General features: G+C 45.4%; 1 protein-coding gene across 1 annotated transcript; it reads left to right on the top strand.

Annotated features, from left to right (window-relative positions):
• The first annotated feature begins 3477 nt into the window (after nucleotides 1–3477).
• On the top strand, nucleotides 3478–18240 carry LOC119451449 (cholesterol 7-desaturase nvd). Its single transcript, XM_037714485.2, has 5 exons — nucleotides 3478–3591; nucleotides 7940–8063; nucleotides 9196–9384; nucleotides 12176–12771; nucleotides 18076–18240. The coding sequence occupies exons 1-5, from the start codon at nucleotides 3478–3480 to the stop codon at nucleotides 18238–18240; spliced, it is 1188 nt and encodes a 395-aa protein (XP_037570413.1).
• The last annotated feature ends 133 nt before the right edge of the window (nucleotides 18241–18373 follow it).

The following is an 18373-nucleotide window of genomic DNA, read 5'->3' as shown; positions in this document are numbered from 1 at the left end:
CTTTAGCCTTCAGTCAAAAACTCTGCTCAATTTTTGGTTCCAGATAAATTGTTTACCTTTGGTGTACATAACTCTTTAATTTTTGTAATTATGTAACCATTCTAGTAACTGAACAAGCTTGCTTTCTGCTGAACAACTGAAAGGCCTTAGTAGGATTGTATAATTTCTGTTAATGTTTGTAAATATTGTAGTTTTGCTGTTTATAAGATTGTATAACTTGTTTTTTGCTCCTTTGTCATTATGCGAGTATCTCAGCATATCGAGTAAAGTAGGCAATCTCATTCCACTTCTTTCTGGTGGATGACAACCAAAAAGGTGCCAGCAGCTCTATGATGATTTGATGGAACGATGCCCTCGGTTGTGTGTCCGATAAGATCGCCCACGGGTTTGGGAGAGGGAGATTTCCGGCATTGGCATTCGCAGTATACCGCGAATATCGACGGACATGCTAACATGAATATTGTGCACAAAGCTATTGCTTTTAACATATAGGTTGACAGAGCTACGAAGTTTAGGCAAAAAGTTCAAATAGGGCTTACTCTGAGAGGAGCTCAAGAGCAGCTTGGGGGAGCAATAATGTGGCTCGGGATGGCAGGGTAGGTGAATGTCGATGTGGAAGTCGGTAATTACTATCAGGTGGTAGGTTTTATCGCGCTAGAGACACGCGCGCTCGCTTACTAATTGACACTTCCTCCCTCCTTTCTATTCTATCTATTATTTTCCTTTCCCTCGCTCTTTCGCGGTTTTGAGCGTTGTTTCACCGCATAGCTGTCAGCCGCTGTTCTGTCAGTTGTCGTGACTACGCCTGCCATATTTCTTTCAACACAATTTTACTCGTCCGAAAATTGTCTTCTCATGATCCCATTCCATTGTGACTGCTTAATCTAAATGTATTGGTGTTCAGCTTCAAGTTATTGGTGTTCCGCCTCTTGAAGCTGAACATCAATAACGGACTATTTATCTCTTGACAGGCTTAATAGCCTGTAAAGAGATTGTTACCATAGACTTTTGCACAGTGTTCCTACCTTTAGGTTCTACTGGTTCGAATCCTCTATAATTTGTTTCGGGTCACATTGGACAGATTCAGTCTCCTTGCTTCACATCCCTTTAGCCACCATTGTTCTGATTTTTCTCATGAAGAATTATGCTAGGTGTGAAAGCTTTAACAGTGTTTCCTGAGATGATGAAGGTATCGCCATCAGTGAGTGAGTGAAACAACTTTAATCGGTCCACAATAGATACGAGTAAACTCAACGTCATCTGGCTAGGCCTACTCAGCCTACTTTTTTCCCACTGCAAGACCAAGGCCTCCCCAAGTGACCTCCCATGGCCTCTTTCTTGTGCCAACTGACTCCGTTCTGTACTTGAAAATTTCTTACTTTTATCACACCCCGTAATCATCTACCATCCTTGACTGAGTTTTCTTTTCCTTGGCACCCATTGCGTTGTTCAATTTTCTTAGGCTTCCTCTGCTGCTTGACTAGGCAATGACTCCATGACGACTCTGCCTCTACTGAATTGAACGTATTTCCTGTAATCTGTGAAGTTCATATACCACGAATCGTTATATTGAGCACACTTCTCAATGTCCTGATTGATCATAGGGATGTGATGTCATTCTTGAATATTGACTGAAATGAAGTGTTTCCCTGATTCAATTCGCAATTACCTGCTTGAATATTTTGTAATTGCATGGTCTATAATTCTGCAATTCTTTAACGTTTTCTTTCTTAAGGATCATAATTTTCGGGGCATCCTTGCAAGTATCTGATTTGTGTAAAATCATGAGGCATTCCCGGCGTATTTCATCAGGTCGACTGTATATTCCTGCTATCTTCTGCCAGATGTCCCCTCTTAATATCTTGCAAAGTCCTATTGTCTACATCGCCACTTTCGTAATTCGACTCTGCAACTGTGTAATATACCAGTTTAGTATATTAATGGCAATTACTAAATAAACACCGCGTTCAGATCCCCATTTATTTATTCCAGTACAGTGTCGTTGATTTTACGAAACTGTCCATCGTATATTTGTTAATGCACAGTGCTATCTGTCCATGAAAGCTTAAACATTGCAAGAAAAGTCGTGCGAAACAACAACAATGGAACCTTTCGACCAAACTTGGGAGCAAAAATTAGGACATCTAGCACAATACGTAAAACTGCCGGTTATGATGCATCTTAAGACCTTCAGGATAAATCCAAGAGCTCTTCCCAGAATGCCAGAACAAATAGGCCGCCCAACTGAGGCAAGCATATATTAGCATACCTTAATTAATTATGAGGTTTTACGTGCCAAAACCACCATCTGATTATGAGGCACGCCGCAGTGGGGGACTCCGAAAATTTGGACAACCTGGGGTTCCCTTAACGTGCACCTAAATCTAAGTACGGGTGTTTTCGCATTTCGCCCCCATCGAAATGCGGCCGCCGTGGCCGGGATTCGATCCCGCAACCTCGTGCTCAGCAGCCCAACACCATAGCCACTGAGCAACGACGGCGGGTTATAAGCATACCTTAATGATGATGTAAAAGCCGCGAAACCATATGAAGAAAGGAGCGCACAGAAATAGTATAAATTTATACAGAGAATACAGGTAAAGGTGCTAGCATGCGCAAGAACATTTGCTCACTGAAATCAGGCCAGTTAGCTACGAAAATAAAATTTACGGCAGGAAACCAGGACAATAGGCCATAAGTGAAGTCGGCAGCAGAAGCAGCCGAGTGAGGAAAAAGAATTGAAGTGAACAAACTGGGACTTGAGCGTACATTGAGCGAGGTTGGTTTTATTATTTTCCTATTGTCCTGCTTGTTCTTGAGCGCGCACTGAGCGAGGATCATTAAGCTACAGCGAAGTGAAGAAGTCGGCAAATAAAAATTCAAGAAGTGGGCAACACAGAATCCACGAAAGTACACTCCCACGTATCCGTCATTTTGTACAAACATTCCCGTCATAAGTGTTTACTTTTGCATAATATTTGCATTTAACATTCGCACAAACACCCAAGAAAGCTTCGCGCAAGCATCGATTGCCACGTAAGTGTGGGATCCATGCAATTCGTAATGAAACCAGTAGCTACGCAAATCTCGGAATGTCCCGACAGATTCTAATTAAAGGCGCCTTCAGTAATACGGTATGTCGCTACACTGCTTGAATGATATTCTCCTTACCGGCGACACTCATCGTACGATGTGTTCTGCCGGAATTTTTTTCCTTTGTCCTTTCTTTCTTTCTTTTTTTTTTTTGAAACGGCAACCACGTGTTGTGGCTTGTTTTCTCCTGTTTTCGTCGAATAGGACCTGCGGGAAGGAGGAAACACAGAGGTTCGCGAGCGCCGTCTCTTTTGCTCGTTACTGTCTGGTCCGGGCGTGCACACCTAACTGAACACGGTGACTCTCGTTTCTGGCATTTACTCAGACGGCGAGCGTTCTTACGAAAGCCTACCCACACGAGCTTAGCCCCTTGCCATACTTTCCATGGACGTGGTCCTGCGGTTCAGCCTGAGCTTTGCGCCGCTCATTGCCTTGTTCGCCAGCCTCGCCTGGGCCTTCTTGCGGCACCGTGCACGGGCGTCGGAAGATAAGAAACGGGTAGGGATTTTAGTCTATTCTGTGGGTCGCTTTGCTGATTTCTTTACATGTCCCTGTATTTAGCGAGGAGTAAAGTTCGGCCTTAACGGTGCGCGTGAAATATTTTTTTTTTCGCCTTTATTCACGGGAGTGCTTTCAACGGGCTCTTCGGAGAAGTTGCACCCACCAGTAATTATTTTCGGCCCAATTTGTTGTTTAATCAAATACCCTAAATACCTACATGGGCGTCACATAAGGAGGTGTCAATAAATCAAGGCTAATTACAGTAGACATTCCAACAGATCATACATGCTAATAAAAAAATACAACGAGAAAGCAGTATAAAGGAAAGCGAAGTATATATACAGACATTTTGCAGATTGGTTACAAATGATCAGTTAAAGGGAGGTGGGAAGACAGGGAGGGGGAGTGAGTAGGCGGCGGCGGTGTAGTTATTACATTTTAATGGCTACAGTGGCTAAAAACAAATTCTGGAGAAAGACGCGACACTTTTTTTTTTTTTTTGTTCGCTCGGGTTGCCACGAAGCGTAACTTTAGGATGACATGAAATATTAGTGAGGAGGCCAGTTTCTTGCAGTTGCAACAAAAAAGACTTGACTCATAACGTGATTATTTGCTGCGATACCGCACCACTGTTTTTCATCGTTCGTGAACTATTACATACCGATGCGTGAATTTAATGTTATTTGCAGCCGCTTGAGAGCTGCTCATGGCCTGTCCTTTTCACTGCATCCAAGAGAAGAGACATTTGCTTCGGCTTTCCATGAGTGAATTCCCCTCCATGTGCCCTTTATTGTCTTTGCTCGCATTTCGGGCGTTCAAAAAATATTTCCGGTTGGCCAATACATTGAGGCTCATCTTCCTGACCGAAAAAAAAAATGTGCGCCCGTTTCATATAAGGTAGAACAAGGTAGAACTCTAGAACTCAAGAACTTCTGCATTTGTCGCCACCTTCTAATTTGTTGGTTCTGCTATTTTAGCTCTATTGTACGAAAATGCAGTGTATTTGTTTTCTTAATATATTTAAGTTTAATGTGTTGTCTACGACCCATTTTCTTATGTTTTCCTGCTGCTTATTACCAACATTTTCTAGTTAACCAATATTCTTGCCTAAGATTAAAACTACCGTATCGTCAGCATACAACGTTGCCTCTCCCTTATCAAGCCTTTGAGGAAGGTCGTTATTGTACAAGCAAACAATATCGGTTCCAACGCTTACCTCAGCGGTACACCATATGAAAAAGGTAAGAAGTTAGTCGATATGTTTTCCAAGTGTACACGCTCCGGTAGCTTTCCTCGACATAATTCTAAAATAAATTTAGACTGTCACCACGAAATCTATAATATTCCAACTTTCTTGGCAGAACCTGATGATCAACGGTGTCCGAACGCTTTTGTTTATGCCCTGGAAAATTCAGCTTAATATATCTTTGGTATTAAGAGAAGTTTTAATGCAGTATTTCACATAAGTTACTGTCGTTCTAGTCGATTTATTTGGGCAAATCAGAGCTGTAGTGGGGCTTAATCATTAAATTTTCTTAGAGACTTCGTAATTAGCTTGGGTATAAACTTTTGGAACACTGTAGTAATGGTTGAGAGTATCGAAATGGGTGTGTAGTTTTCTAACATGTCGTGATTACCGTTCTTAGAATTGAGAGACCATAGGTCTTTTCAGCAGAATAGGATATGTACCAGTGTAAAAAGTGGAATAAAAATTATCGCAAGATATGGGCACAGTAAATCTTTATTAGGTTTCCGTATAGTCAATAATATCCTGTCACATCCTATGGCTCTATAAGTTGGTATTGAAAAAATTGCAGACATTACCTCTTCAGCGGTAATTTAAAGAAATACAAATGAGAGGAAAATGGATTAAAATTGTTTGCTTATTGTTGCTTTGAGCTAGCGTATAAATCCATATCAAGCAGCCTGACTTGCTGAGTAATACTTTATTAACAAAATTACTTACTTCCCATAGCTTTCTTGGGCACGTTTTATCGGCTATTATCGTAAGATTATTTTTAATACTCTTTCTTTATGGTACACCACGTCGACAGTCATCCCACAAGAAAGATCAATAAATAGCGCCTTATATTGCAGTGATATGTGTGCGGTCAAACTAGAGACGATTGTTCTCCGTGGTTGGCGTTGACAAAAAGTACAATGTGGACCTTCATCCTTTGTTTTGCTAAGTCGTGAAATGCAAATTAAGTTGTAATCCGGGATTTCCCATATTCCTCATGCGTTAGCCACGTCTCAGTCAGCAATTATATCGTACTGAAATTTGTGTTCAGAAAGAAATATCGGGAGACTGTTAATATTTCTATTAACGCCAAGGATGTTGAAGTTTAACAGTGAAAAATTATCACATTTTTAACACCTGTTCAATTCTTCAATTGTAGCAGCTTGCATTTTTATGTGCAGTAGGGACAACATGGTGTAAAACGGATGAATTGCAGTAAACAAGAGCACCCTGTTTATCGGCTCATTTCATCTTGCCTGCCGAGACGTGATATCTATAGGCGCTATAACGTAAAGCTATCCCAAGCTTTTCTATTCCAATTCTGCAATCAGCCCACCACGATTGGTCAAAACGTTTTCGGGCCACTCCCACCTTCACCTGTCTGTCACACGACGTCACAAAAACCGCGATAGCTCCCTATCCGATATCACGCGTACACACTGATTATGCATAATTAAACCGAACAAAAAACAATAATTATTCTTGATTTGACGCCTTTTCACCATTAGCCCTCTGCTATTGGTCCAATTCTTCGGACTACGCCACTTCGCCTGTCTGTCGTGCGACCTCACAAAACCTGCGAAAACTCACCGTGTCAAAGTGGCGTGTACGCGAAAAAAATGCATTAATATGCCGAACAAAACTTAAAATTTTTCTGAATAGCCAGAGGCTGCCCCGTTCCGAAAGGAATAGAAGATGGCTGCCCGCCCATCGCTCAAACCCTCGCTACTCGCTCCTGCCAGTGAGCATGTATTTATTTGCGCATGATAAACCTTTTTGCGTGGCAGCAAAACGTTATCGAGCCCTTTCGGCACGTATACGACATCGCTCTGCCAACTCTTCTTTGCTGAGGATCCGTTTTAGCGGCATTGTTATCCTTCCGTTGCACGCCGCCGCGACTTTCGACAAGCCGCCGCAAGCTAAGTAAGGCGAAGCGGACCAATCGGAGGAGCCGGTACCACCCTCTTCATGCGGTTATCTATTTTGACTGTGCTGGCTCGGTCCCATGGAAACCCTCTCCACTAGAGCGTGCTCCACGCCGCTCGTCAGCCAATTAGATAACAAACACTTCTCAGTGCAGGCAATGTTATTCGTTTTGAAACCGAACAAAGGTGATCGACCTCCTATAAACGAGGAGAGTGTCTGATTGCGTTGTTCAGACAACGCTGTGGGTCACCACCCGATGATTGCGTCGATGGTTACGTAAATTTGACGTCAGGAGATTGGAATAAAAACAGTTTGGGAATAGCTTTACTTTATAGCGAAGATGCACAAGCCGGCCTATTTGTGCTCCTTCATGGCACTGAGAGTAGGCGGCCACTAGGTGCAGTTATAAAGATAGAATCCGTTCTTCAGCTGACTTTAAGAGTGCCAGCTGCAACACACATTTCAGGGTTTAAAGGACGTCCTGTAGGATCGAGAAACTGTCCTGGTTTCGTTCTCCCTTGGGTAATAAGTTGCAACGAAGGTGTACTAATTGTCCTGACGATGTACTAATTGCCTTTCCTTGGACTACAGGATGTTCGCAGTATGTGGGTTCCAGCAAGTAAAGACGCGAGCCCACAGACAAAGAAAAGCACAGGACAACGCTGACCTATTAACCTATAACTTACTCGGCCTGGGCGTTTCTTTGTCCATGTACTCGCGTCTTTACTTGCTGGAACCATCACATTGTCATCATGCACCAAGTGGCCCAGAAAACTACCCTGCAGGATGTTACTTACTCTTGATATAACATACAGAGTTCCTCACTGCCTGGGATTAGGCGGATGTGAACACTCCATCTACTTAACTAAAAATTCTGCCTGCGTTTACTATTGAGCATTACCCAGTATTGAAGTAGCGGCTTCCTAGAACATCCTGCACAGAACCACAAACCAATTCAATAGTCTGTTGCATTCCCGCAATTGCATACACTATTTTATAGCACCGTTTCAAAAGCTCAGCAAATCAACAATAAACATTTTGACAAAAAAAACCGTGCTATCCCTGAGAAACTACCCATGCGTCGCCAATTTTTCGATGTGCATCAGGTGCCTGTAATTCGTTGCTTAAGAACTCGAAAGCTTCATGTAAGTTCAAAACGTTACGTGCTTGCACATGCAGTTGATTCCTGCCCGAAGACGTCATCCTCAAGAGGATTTGCCCCCGGTGTATCCCAATGGCTGGTTTCCGATCATAGAGTCTCAAGAACTCAAGATGAAACAAGTAAAGCGAGTCGACGTGCTTGGTAAGTTCTCGTGTTGAGGCATCATTGTCCGACGTGTCCTAGAAAGAGAAAAAGACAACAGCCATGCGAAAATAGGTTCAGCGATTAAAAAGAAAGAAAGAAAACAAGGTATCGAGGTAATATTTTGTGCTTTCACACTCGAAACACGCGTACGACGAGGAATAAGAAAGAATGACAACACATGCGCTAACAGCGTTGTTTTTATTGCAACAAGGCAACGTATAGATCAAGCAGAGCCAACCGCATGCGTCGAGCATGTCATCAGAGATATAGAAATAAAGATAAAAAGTAATTTTTGTGCAGGAGAAAGGCGGATCGTCGATCTTAAAGAAGTGGTTTTCTCTCAGGAACGACGAAGCTCGACGCATGCGGGGAACTGTGCCTCTCTTATATATTGCCTTGTTGCAATAAAGACAACGTTGCTAGTCAGCGCACGTGTTGCCGTTCTTTCTTTAGTCCTCGTCTTACGCGCCGTTTCCCCTTTCTAAATAGAACACCAACGAGACCAACGTCGATTCCTTATGCAGTCTATTGAAATATTGATACGTTTGCTAGCACAATGAACCCCTTAAGCGTAAGGTATTCATTCCTTGGAAATTGAAAGGCATAGGGGACGCCCTTTGGAGCTTCAAAAAACCAGAAGACTTCGTGAACTCCTCTGCTCCGTGCTCATTGGTTGCTCCGAATTCCTCTGCTCCGAGCTCATTGGAGCTCATTGGCCAGCAGGTTGTCACATCGGACGCTGCCATTGTCTTTGCTAATGTTTTGACCAACTTGCTCGCTATGCGTACGAGGTCGCCCGCGTCCCTTATGCCGTTGCCTGTTGCGGCAAATACCTACAAACGTCGCAAATGCCTTGTTCTTGGTGCTCGGATTATTTACTCGACCTTAAAAACTCTCACAGCAGCGGGCTCTCGGATCGCTCTTGCACCCTCCAAGGCCAATGGAGGTGCGCGTACTGCAGTTCGAGAAGATCAGAACCAAGTGCAACAAAACAGTCATGCAGCATTCACGCTGCAGTAATACAGCTCTAATCTCACAAAAGTATGCATTTTCATACGGGGCCAACAGCTTATCGGCAATCCGGAACCCATTTCACGAGATGCGCTAATAGATTTTCCTCTTCCTTTAGGATTAGAGCTTGTCGCGTTTCGTACCGAGGACGGCATTGCACACGTGCTTGACGCCTACTGCCCGCACCTGGGAGCCCACCTGGGAGTGATGGGCCGTGTAGTGGGAGAGTGCATCGAGTGCCCCTTCCACGGCTGGAGGTTCGACGCAAACGACGGCGCTTGCACCCACGTGCCTTACTCGGCCAAAGGTGCGCTGTTACTAACTTCTGTAATAAAAGGCTCTAGCACTGATATTTTAGCCACATGCTGCTACACAATTGTCCATGCTCATGTCAACGCTTTCTTTCTTTATTATGATTGCTTTAATAACCCAAATAAAATTAGAGCGAAACAATTTTTCATGGATCGATGGACGATTGGAATAAAAAAAATCTCGGTACAAATATCTGTCAACTCGCGTATCTATTTATCTATCTATCTATCTATCTACTGTCCGTCCGTCCGTCCGTCCGTCCGTCCGTCCGTCCGTGTCTGTCTGTCTGTCTGTCTGTCTGTCTGTCTGTCTGTCTGTCTGTCTGTCTGTCTGTCTGTCTGTCTGTCTGTCTGTCTGTCTGTCTGTCTGTCTGTCTGTCTGTCTGTCTGTCTGTCTGTCTGTCTGTCTGTCTGTCTGTCTGTCTGTCTGTCTGTCTGTCTGTCTGTCTGTCTGTCTGTCTGTCTGTCTGTCTGTCTGTCTGTCTGTCTGTCTGTCTGTCTGTCTGTCTGTCTGTCTGTCTGTCTGTCTGTCTGTCTGTCTGTCTGTCTGTCTGTCTGTCTGTCTGTCTGTCTGTCTGTCTGTCTGTCTGTCTGTCTGTCTGTCTGTCTGTCTGTCTGTCTGTCTGTCTGTCTGTCTGTCTGTCTGTCTGTCTGTCTGTCTGTCTGTCTGTCTGTCTGTCTGTCTGTCTGTCTGTCTGTCTGTCTGTCTGTCTGTCTGTCTGTCTGTCTGTCTGTCTGTCTGTCTGTCTGTCTGTCTGTCTGTCTGTCTGTCTGTCTGTCTGTCTGTCTGTCTGTCTGTCTGTCTGTCGGTCGTCGGTCGGTCGGTCGGTCGGTCGGTCGTCGGTCGGGTCGGTCGGTCGGTCGGTCGGTCGGTCGGTCGTGTCGGTCGGTCGGTCGGTCGGTCGGTCGGTCGGTCGGTCGGTCGGTCGGTCGGTCGGTCGGTCGGTCGGTCGGTCGGTCGGTCGTCGTCGTCTGTCTGTCTGTCTGTCTGTCTGTCCTGTCCTGTCTGTCTGTCCTGTCTGTCTGTCTGTCTGTCTGTCTGTCTGTCTGTCGTCTGTCTGTCTGTCTGTCTGTTCTGTCTGTCTGTCTGTCTGTCTGTCTGCGTCTGTCTGTCTGTCTGTCTGTCTGTCTGTCTGTCTGCGTAACAAGAGCTAGACGTTTGTTAATCACCGAGGTGCACATGGCAATGCTCGCTGCATTCGTACATTTTCCCACCAAACTTTTTTTAATGCAAAACATACAAAAAATGTGGCTAAAGTACGTTGTTTTGCACCTCATGTTTTCTCGTAAACACATTTCATTCCGCGCAAAAGCACTGCTCAGGTTTCTTGCCAATCACGTTTATACCTGTAGGCGGTTCGCAAAATAACTTCAAAGTTACTTAAAAATAGGGACGATGATTAATTATTATTGCCATACCAATTATATGGACGCTCCAAGCGGATTTCTGTCCTCGGCGTCGCTGTCCCCGTGAGGTCCCGTATAAAGACCAAGGGCGATAAAATTGTCGCCGCGCGCCGTATGCTGTATGAGCGAGTGAAAGCGTGCCACGGCGAGCCGGCATTCGCGGCTCGCGCAAGCAAAGGCGGGAAGCGGGAAGGAAACGTCTGTCTTCCAGTCGCGCACAACGCTCCGGAGGGAGTGTAGGGAGGCGGAGGCGCCGCGCTTTGCTGAGGCCGCGCGCTCCCGCCGGGCGCCGGAGGGGCTGCGCTTTACTGCGGCCGCGCGCTCCAGCCGGGTCCCGGAGGGTGGTTGGCAGGTGGAGGGTCAGCGCTTTACTGCGGCCGTACGGTCCAGCTGCGCCGGAAGGCTGCGGAGGGAGAGGGGGGGGGGTAGTTTTGTGCCGCGAGCGCCCACCCGCGCAGCTGTATCTTGAAAGCACGGCTTGAAAGTCATCTGCGGCGGGGAAGAGTCCGCCCTCCCTGTGTTTTCGCGGCTAAGAACACGTCGATGTGAGTGCCGGCACGTAACTCAATTCGCTCACTCGTGCTGCCGCGCTGACTCACTCCAGCGTTTTGACAGCGAGTTTCCGCGGTCATCGAGTAAGATGCGTTCATGTTTGCTTGTGCGCGGGACACCATGCTGGTTAATTTAGTAAGTGTGCCTATGTTTACAAGTTTATACGGCCGATAAAGCTACTATCCTTACTTTGTATAGCTGTCCACTAATTTGCTATCGCAATTGATGCTTCGCCTCTCGGGCAAAACTGCGACTTTTTTTTCTGGGTTGCTTTTACCGCAGACATATATATTTGAAAATGACTCTAGGTAGTAATTAGACAAGTGTTTTTGCAAATTAGACTAATTAACTCTTCCGCCAAAAGAGTAAAACGATTGACCATAATGGAAGACTTGATGTCCGTCATCCGATGTGTTGATAACCTCTTGCAGAAATGGAAAAAGTAGACGCTCATAATTTGTACAGTATATTGAATTCGGGCCAATTTCACACACGTACACAGACACACACATGCACGCACGCACGCGCACACGCACACACGCACACACGCACAAAACAAAACCGAAGTACAGATGAGGCCTCTTGCTTGACGCTCGCCAGATGGTGAGGCGTAAGCGGTAATATCGCTTATGGGTGTCTACTATATGGGTGGGACAGTTACACTCCTTGGCTGTTTAGTTTAGCTTTCTGTAGGCAATTAGCCATAATTAATAAACCAAAATATCGCATCTTCCCTATTTTTAAGAACCTTCCAATGCATTTCATAAAGCAACCGGTATACAACAGCATTTCGCCTCTCACTTATCTACACTGCTTGCCTTCCTACAGTGCCCGACTTCGTCAAAGTAAAAACGTGGGCCACGGTCGAGCTTCTGGGCAACGTTTTTCTGTGGTACCACGCCGACGGCGAGGAACCCAGCTGGCAGGTAGAAGACGTTCCGGAGGTGACAAGTGGCCGCTGGAAAGCGTGGACGCGATACGAGGAGACACTCAGCTGCCACATCCGGGACCTTGCCGAGAACGAGTCCGACGTGACGCACTTCAGCTACTTCCACGGGCCCAACGTGCTGCTGTCGCCGGAGGAGTTTGCGAAAAACGCGGGCGACACCGGCTGGGGCCGCTTCTTCACGCACCTATGGACGGCCAAGTGGTACACAAGCGGGCACCGCTGCTCCGTCGACATCGCCGCCAAGATCCGTGTTCTTGGCCGGTGCCCGCGCTTCTTCGACAACGTGACCTACCTGACGCTGCAGGGACCCGCGCTGCTCGTGGTGCGCGTCGAGTGCGGCTTCGGCACCCAACTTACCGTGGTCGCCGTCACGCCGATGGGCCCGTTCCGGATCCGCGTGGTGCACACCATCCACTACGCACCCCACACAAACATGCTTTTCCGCTGGCTGGCCAGCGTCGTCTACGCGAAATCCGTGAGTGAGCTTGGACGTTGAAATCAATGCAAGCATGTTCATCAATACCTGCAACGCGATAGGAAGAGAAAACACAGAAACGAAGCGACCACACAGCGCTCTGTGCGTTCGCTTCGTTTCTGTCCTTAGTCTTCCCGTCGCCGCTACAGTTAATAATGAATCAACACCACTTAGCCCGGCTTCCAGTTCTTATATCAACTCAAGAAGAATAATTAAACGAAGTAATAATAGCATGTTTGGGTTTCCCGACGCAGTTGCCGAACCAGTTTTAATTGTTGCTGAGGGCACTTATTATTTTGGGCATAAAAAAATAAATCTTGTGTTTTACGTGCAAGAACCCCGGTCTGATAATGAGACACGCCGTAATGGGAGACTTGGGATTACCTTTCGCCACTTGGGGTTCTTTGAAGGGACACTAAAGAGAAAAGGAAGTTGAGCTGTAATAATCACTTATACTGTTCTTGTAATACCGAAAAACGCGAACCTCACTATGAGAGATGGCTTGGTAAGCTAGAAATGGCACAAAAACGAAACACCTGTGGCGATGGTTCCTTGATGTTCCCGCACTATAGCGCCCCGTGACGTTATAGATTTGGATTGCGTCTACGCGGGCCTTTAGTTAGGTTTCTCTCGATAAACATTAACTGAATTGTAATATGAAAAAAACCAAAGACTGAACTTGGCTAGTTTCGGCATTTATTGAGCCAAAACACGGCCTAAGTACCGTAACTTACGTTGAAATCGGTAACATCACACTGACGAGTCGGCGCTGGGGTTTTCGCGTGAAATTGTAAAAGAAAAAGTGAAGTTTGGCTTTCATGTACTTTTTCTGTACTCAACCTATTTCCTCGTAATTAACAAAAGTACAGTTTTCAAGGTATAGTTGTCACTTTAAGCTGATTTGGCCTTCCCCTGTAGTGGCCCTTTAAACACGTGCGCCCTATATGAACGCGCGTTTTTGCATTCCGCCCCAATGCGGCGTCGTGCTCAGCAGTGCAACGCCAAAACCACTGAGCTACAGCGGCAGGTACGTTTATAAGATAGAAGTGGAAGTTCTATGGTATGACATTTCGCTAGAGAACAAATTATTAGGGGCCAAATTCACAAATATTTTCCTTCTTAAATGCGCCTTACTCTTGGCCAGTCGCCTGCGTTAATATTGTGTCGAGCGTTTGCCTATTAGAACAACAGGTAACCTCACAACTGTACTCTTATACTTCTGGCACACGTGACACACTTCCTACCATAAATAGAGAGCCAGTTTTTTATACAAGAACGACATACCGCCGTGTGCAGCGTTCAAGAGTAGGGGATAGAAAACTGGGTAAGTTGGTATTGGTTCATGGCTAATAACAAAAGCGCACTGAAAACGAAGACGAAAGAAAGCGTGGGCACAACACAGCGCGTGTGTTGTGCCTACGTCTCACTTCGCATTCGTTTTCAGTAGGTTGTTTTTATTACCCATGCAAATTATGGTGTCTTTCAACAGTGCCGCACAGCTTGTGCCCCGAATGGGCGCGCTCGGAACAACTACTTGCAACGATACGATTGTAATTAGCGTAAATTTGGAGGACGCTTAAGCTTCGCCTTTAACAGTGGAACGCGATAGCATTAAAGATCCCTGAATGCTTGTCAGGCTTCCCGGCAACTCCAGCTTTCTTTTTTCTCCACCTTCGCCTCTGCGCGCCGCTTCCGTGTTACGCTGCCGAGGAGGCGAGAGCCATCTGGATGATGTTCTTGCAAGTAACCTACCCGGGCGCGCCGCTGTTGGTATGATAGAAATGCTGGGAAAGGGGTTTGTGTTTGAGTTTCCTCGCAAAAGAGTTATGCTTTCTCGTGCATTCAAATTACAATCCGACGCTATCATGTCTGTAGGTTGTGGTTAAGTCGTTCTTAACGATTGTTCTGACGGATTTTTCTTTGGGAAATTCAATTAGTTCACTAACGCCTCTGCGCTATGCAGAGGGCCTGCGTAGTCGGGGTGGTTCGGGATGATCTTCTCAGCCGCGGACGCCGACGCCAACACCGGATTTCCGGCGACACGGAGCCCTCAACGCTATCGCGTTAGAATTGTGGGCTGGTGTGTGCTTAGAAAACTTGGATTTCAGCATATCTTGATCATTTCTTGAGCCTCTGTCATAATTGATCAAGTCTATTGCGCACAGGATTGAAAATTTCTACTATCATCATTTGGGCCCTTAAGTTCGGCATCTTGCAGCGTCAATTTCATCGACAGGAATAGAAAAGCTCAAAATTGTGGTCCCTGTGTTCATCCGCCGGTCTGATTTTTTTTTTTTTTTTTTTTTAGTTACGCCGCCACCGACGATGGCGACCATTGTCCCCATCGTAAAGTCCCCTTCGTTAGCGCGTCGTCGTCAGCTCATCTCCTCATTTTCAACTTCAACGTCGCAATAGGGCGAAGGAACACGAAATTTTCCCAACACCGCCACTTGATTGCTCGCGTTTAAAGGGGGATTATCTAACATTACACTTTCGGTCACAAAGCAGTTGCAGGTAACTCACCTCCGTTCGGCGCAATGAAACAATAAATCATGACATAATACCTGTATACATATATTATTATCGGTATACCTACCGATAATAAGACCCTCATGTACCATGTATGAACGTCATATAAACGGTTTCATTACTTCAGCAGATTAGTTATCACATACAAACTTCGACAAAACGCCCGGTAGGTAACGAAATAAGTGCTTCCGCACTTGGAACAAAACTTTGCTATACTATGTACCTGCCACTGGTATTCGAATTCACATCCCTGCAGCAATGTGAAATCGGAAGTGGGACATGCTACCCCCCTCTGCTATCACGTAACATTCGTCCTTAGTGATTTGCGCAAGGTATTAATTGCGCCTTTTTCATCCGCTCTGAGAGGGAATAGCATAGAAAACGAGGACGACATTAAGTGTTTTGCGAAGAAGTTGTTCTTCACAATTTAATCTATGAGAATCTACCATCTCATCGTATCCTGGCTGCCACCATCTACGTTTGGCGTGGAATAATCATTGGTGTGCGTCAAGGCAACCTGAAGTTTCATTGTAAAAATTGCGAGCTTCCGCATTTTAACTCTAAATTTCTATTTTACAAATCTGGCCTGGCTGTACCCCCAATGCTTCGATTCTGCAATCAGCCTGAGTCTATTGCGCTCTTTTTTTTATTCTGTGGCTGATTTTCAAGAGAAATATGTTGAGAAATATCTTTTCACAAACTTGATTTTCCCTGAGCAATGAGTGATAGAACGAAAAATGTTGGGCGTAACGTCAACAGGAAAGAACAGAGCGGTGTGGATCAGAGAGCAAACGGGTATAACCGATATTCTAGTTCACATTTGAAGAAAAAAATTGGTACTCGACAGGCCATGTAATGCGCAGGCCATATAACCAGTGGACTATTAGAGTTACAAAATGGGCGGCAAGGGAAGGGAAGCGCAGTCGAGGACGGCAGAAAACTAGGTGGGGTGATGAAATTAGGAAATTTGCAGGCGCAAGTCGGAATATCAGCTGGCGCAAGACCAGGGAGAGGCCTTCGTCCTGCAGTGTGCATAAAGCTAGGCTGATGATGATGAAGCACGTCAGTCATTATCTCCCTAGGGGTGACTTCGCAGGGATTCAGCAACAACGACGCTTGTATTGCAGTACAGTATAACTTTATCTGTGACACAAAACGACTGCCATGTTAAATTTCTGAAAGTGTCCGTTGGTTCAATTTTAAAGATTAATACTCACAAAATTCTTTAAATATCTTAAGATGATTCAATGACTGCAATTATTTTTCACCTCTGACTAGAAATTACCCACAGCATTACTTTTCAAATGAATACCCCCTGCTTCTTGGCCAGTCGCACGTATAGGGGTAAGCGCCACAAGTACTTGGCAACGACAACTTTCGCAATAAATAAGTTCAGCGCCATGAGGAATCACTGAAGTCTGCCGATATTTTCCTGCGTTTCTTCTTTACTTTTTGATTATGTGTGTGCACAAATTGCGTCATAAAGAGAGAGAGGCAGAAGATAAGGGAAAGGCAGGGAGGTTAACCAGATGGGATGATATGGTATGCTACCCTACACTGGAGAGAGAGAGAAAGAGAGGGGAGGGAGAGGTAAAGTGACAGGACAGTAGAGAGAGAGAAAGAAAGGAGCACAGATACACAATCTCGGTCGATCACTGTCACCGCATACTGTCACAGCACAGCACCGTAGCACTTGCAGCACTATAAACATCTGTTCAGGCTACAGCCATAAAGTGACTATAGCGTTAAAGGGCTGATGTCAAGTTCGCGTGCACAGTCGCCTTTCATCGCGATTTAGATGAAGCAGTTTACACATTGCCGGCATTTATAGAGCATCAACGAATATTCCAGATCGAGCAGTGGTTATCGACACAATTCTAGAACAGAATACAATAATCGTAAAAAGCATACCATAGGTGCATTTTCCACGGCGAGCGAGAAGCAAGAACTTCAAGCAATGAGCGCTTCTTCCTGAGAGCGGAAGACAGCCCATAACTAAACGAGATGATGAGGAACGAAAGAGCCCTATTTTTTAAAACCACAGCCATATGAAGTCAACAGTTGCTGAAGCTAAGGAAAGAATACGGGAAATGATTTGTGCTTTTTTATTATTATTGAAGTGTAGAGATAAGGTAATGGGAAGCTAAAGTGGACGAAAAAAATAAGTTGCCACCGGTGGAAGCCGAACCAACACTCTGCGCATTACGCGTGCGTTGCTCTACCGCTACAGTTACGGCGGCGGCTGTTCCCGCGAGCACTTTCTTGGGTATTCATGCATGTGTACAAAATATAACGAGGGGAGTGTTAACCAGCGCCACTCATGGTCATGGCGACGGACGTGGAATGTTCTTTTGACTGATCGATGGCGTCATGTAGATCATGAACTTTGGGAGCAGGTGGTCCCGAAGCTACACCGAATGAAGCTATACTGAAAGATGCACATTAAAATCAGCAATAATTAACAGTCATAGGTTTACGAAATACTTCAAATGTAAGGGTTCGTGTTTTATATTCAATGCGTTAAGAGACAGCAGAAGACTACTTATCCATGGAACTAGTTTTGTGTAATAAGAGATGCATCGCACATCACCGGCATATCATATTTCACTCATGCCACTACCCTTATGCATTAGCGTATTTTTAGCTCCATGAAGTCGATTCGACGTCCCCCGTACACACGCAGAACAAAATTTCGTTGTGTTTTGTGAGACATAGTGACAAATAGTACAGCACCAGTAGTTAAGTTCTTACCATCTGATCCTTTTTGCCTCGCAGTTTGAAAGGGACCTGCTCGTGTGGAATCACAAGAAGATGCTGTTGAAGCCGCCTTTCCAGAAAGGAGACAAGACTATTGTCGAATTTCGTAGGTGGTACAACCAATTCTACAGCCAAAGTAGCCCCACGTGGCAGGATATTCGGTCTCGCACGCTGGAATGGTGAACGTCATCTTGTGCGGTATTATAAAATGCTTCGTGCATCTTTGAAACGCTTAGTTTGCTTATTCACGTCTGCTCTTTTCCTACATTTGCAAGTTTTCGCTACAGTGAGCTACGATGTACAAGCTACGATCGCG

The sequence above is a fragment of the Dermacentor silvarum genome, chromosome 1, assembly GCF_013339745.2.
Source record: "Dermacentor silvarum isolate Dsil-2018 chromosome 1, BIME_Dsil_1.4, whole genome shotgun sequence".
NCBI lineage: Eukaryota > Metazoa > Arthropoda > Arachnida > Ixodida > Ixodidae > Dermacentor > Dermacentor silvarum.
The sequence above is the reverse complement of the archived record's forward strand: the minus strand, read 5'-3'. Positions and strand labels throughout refer to the sequence as shown.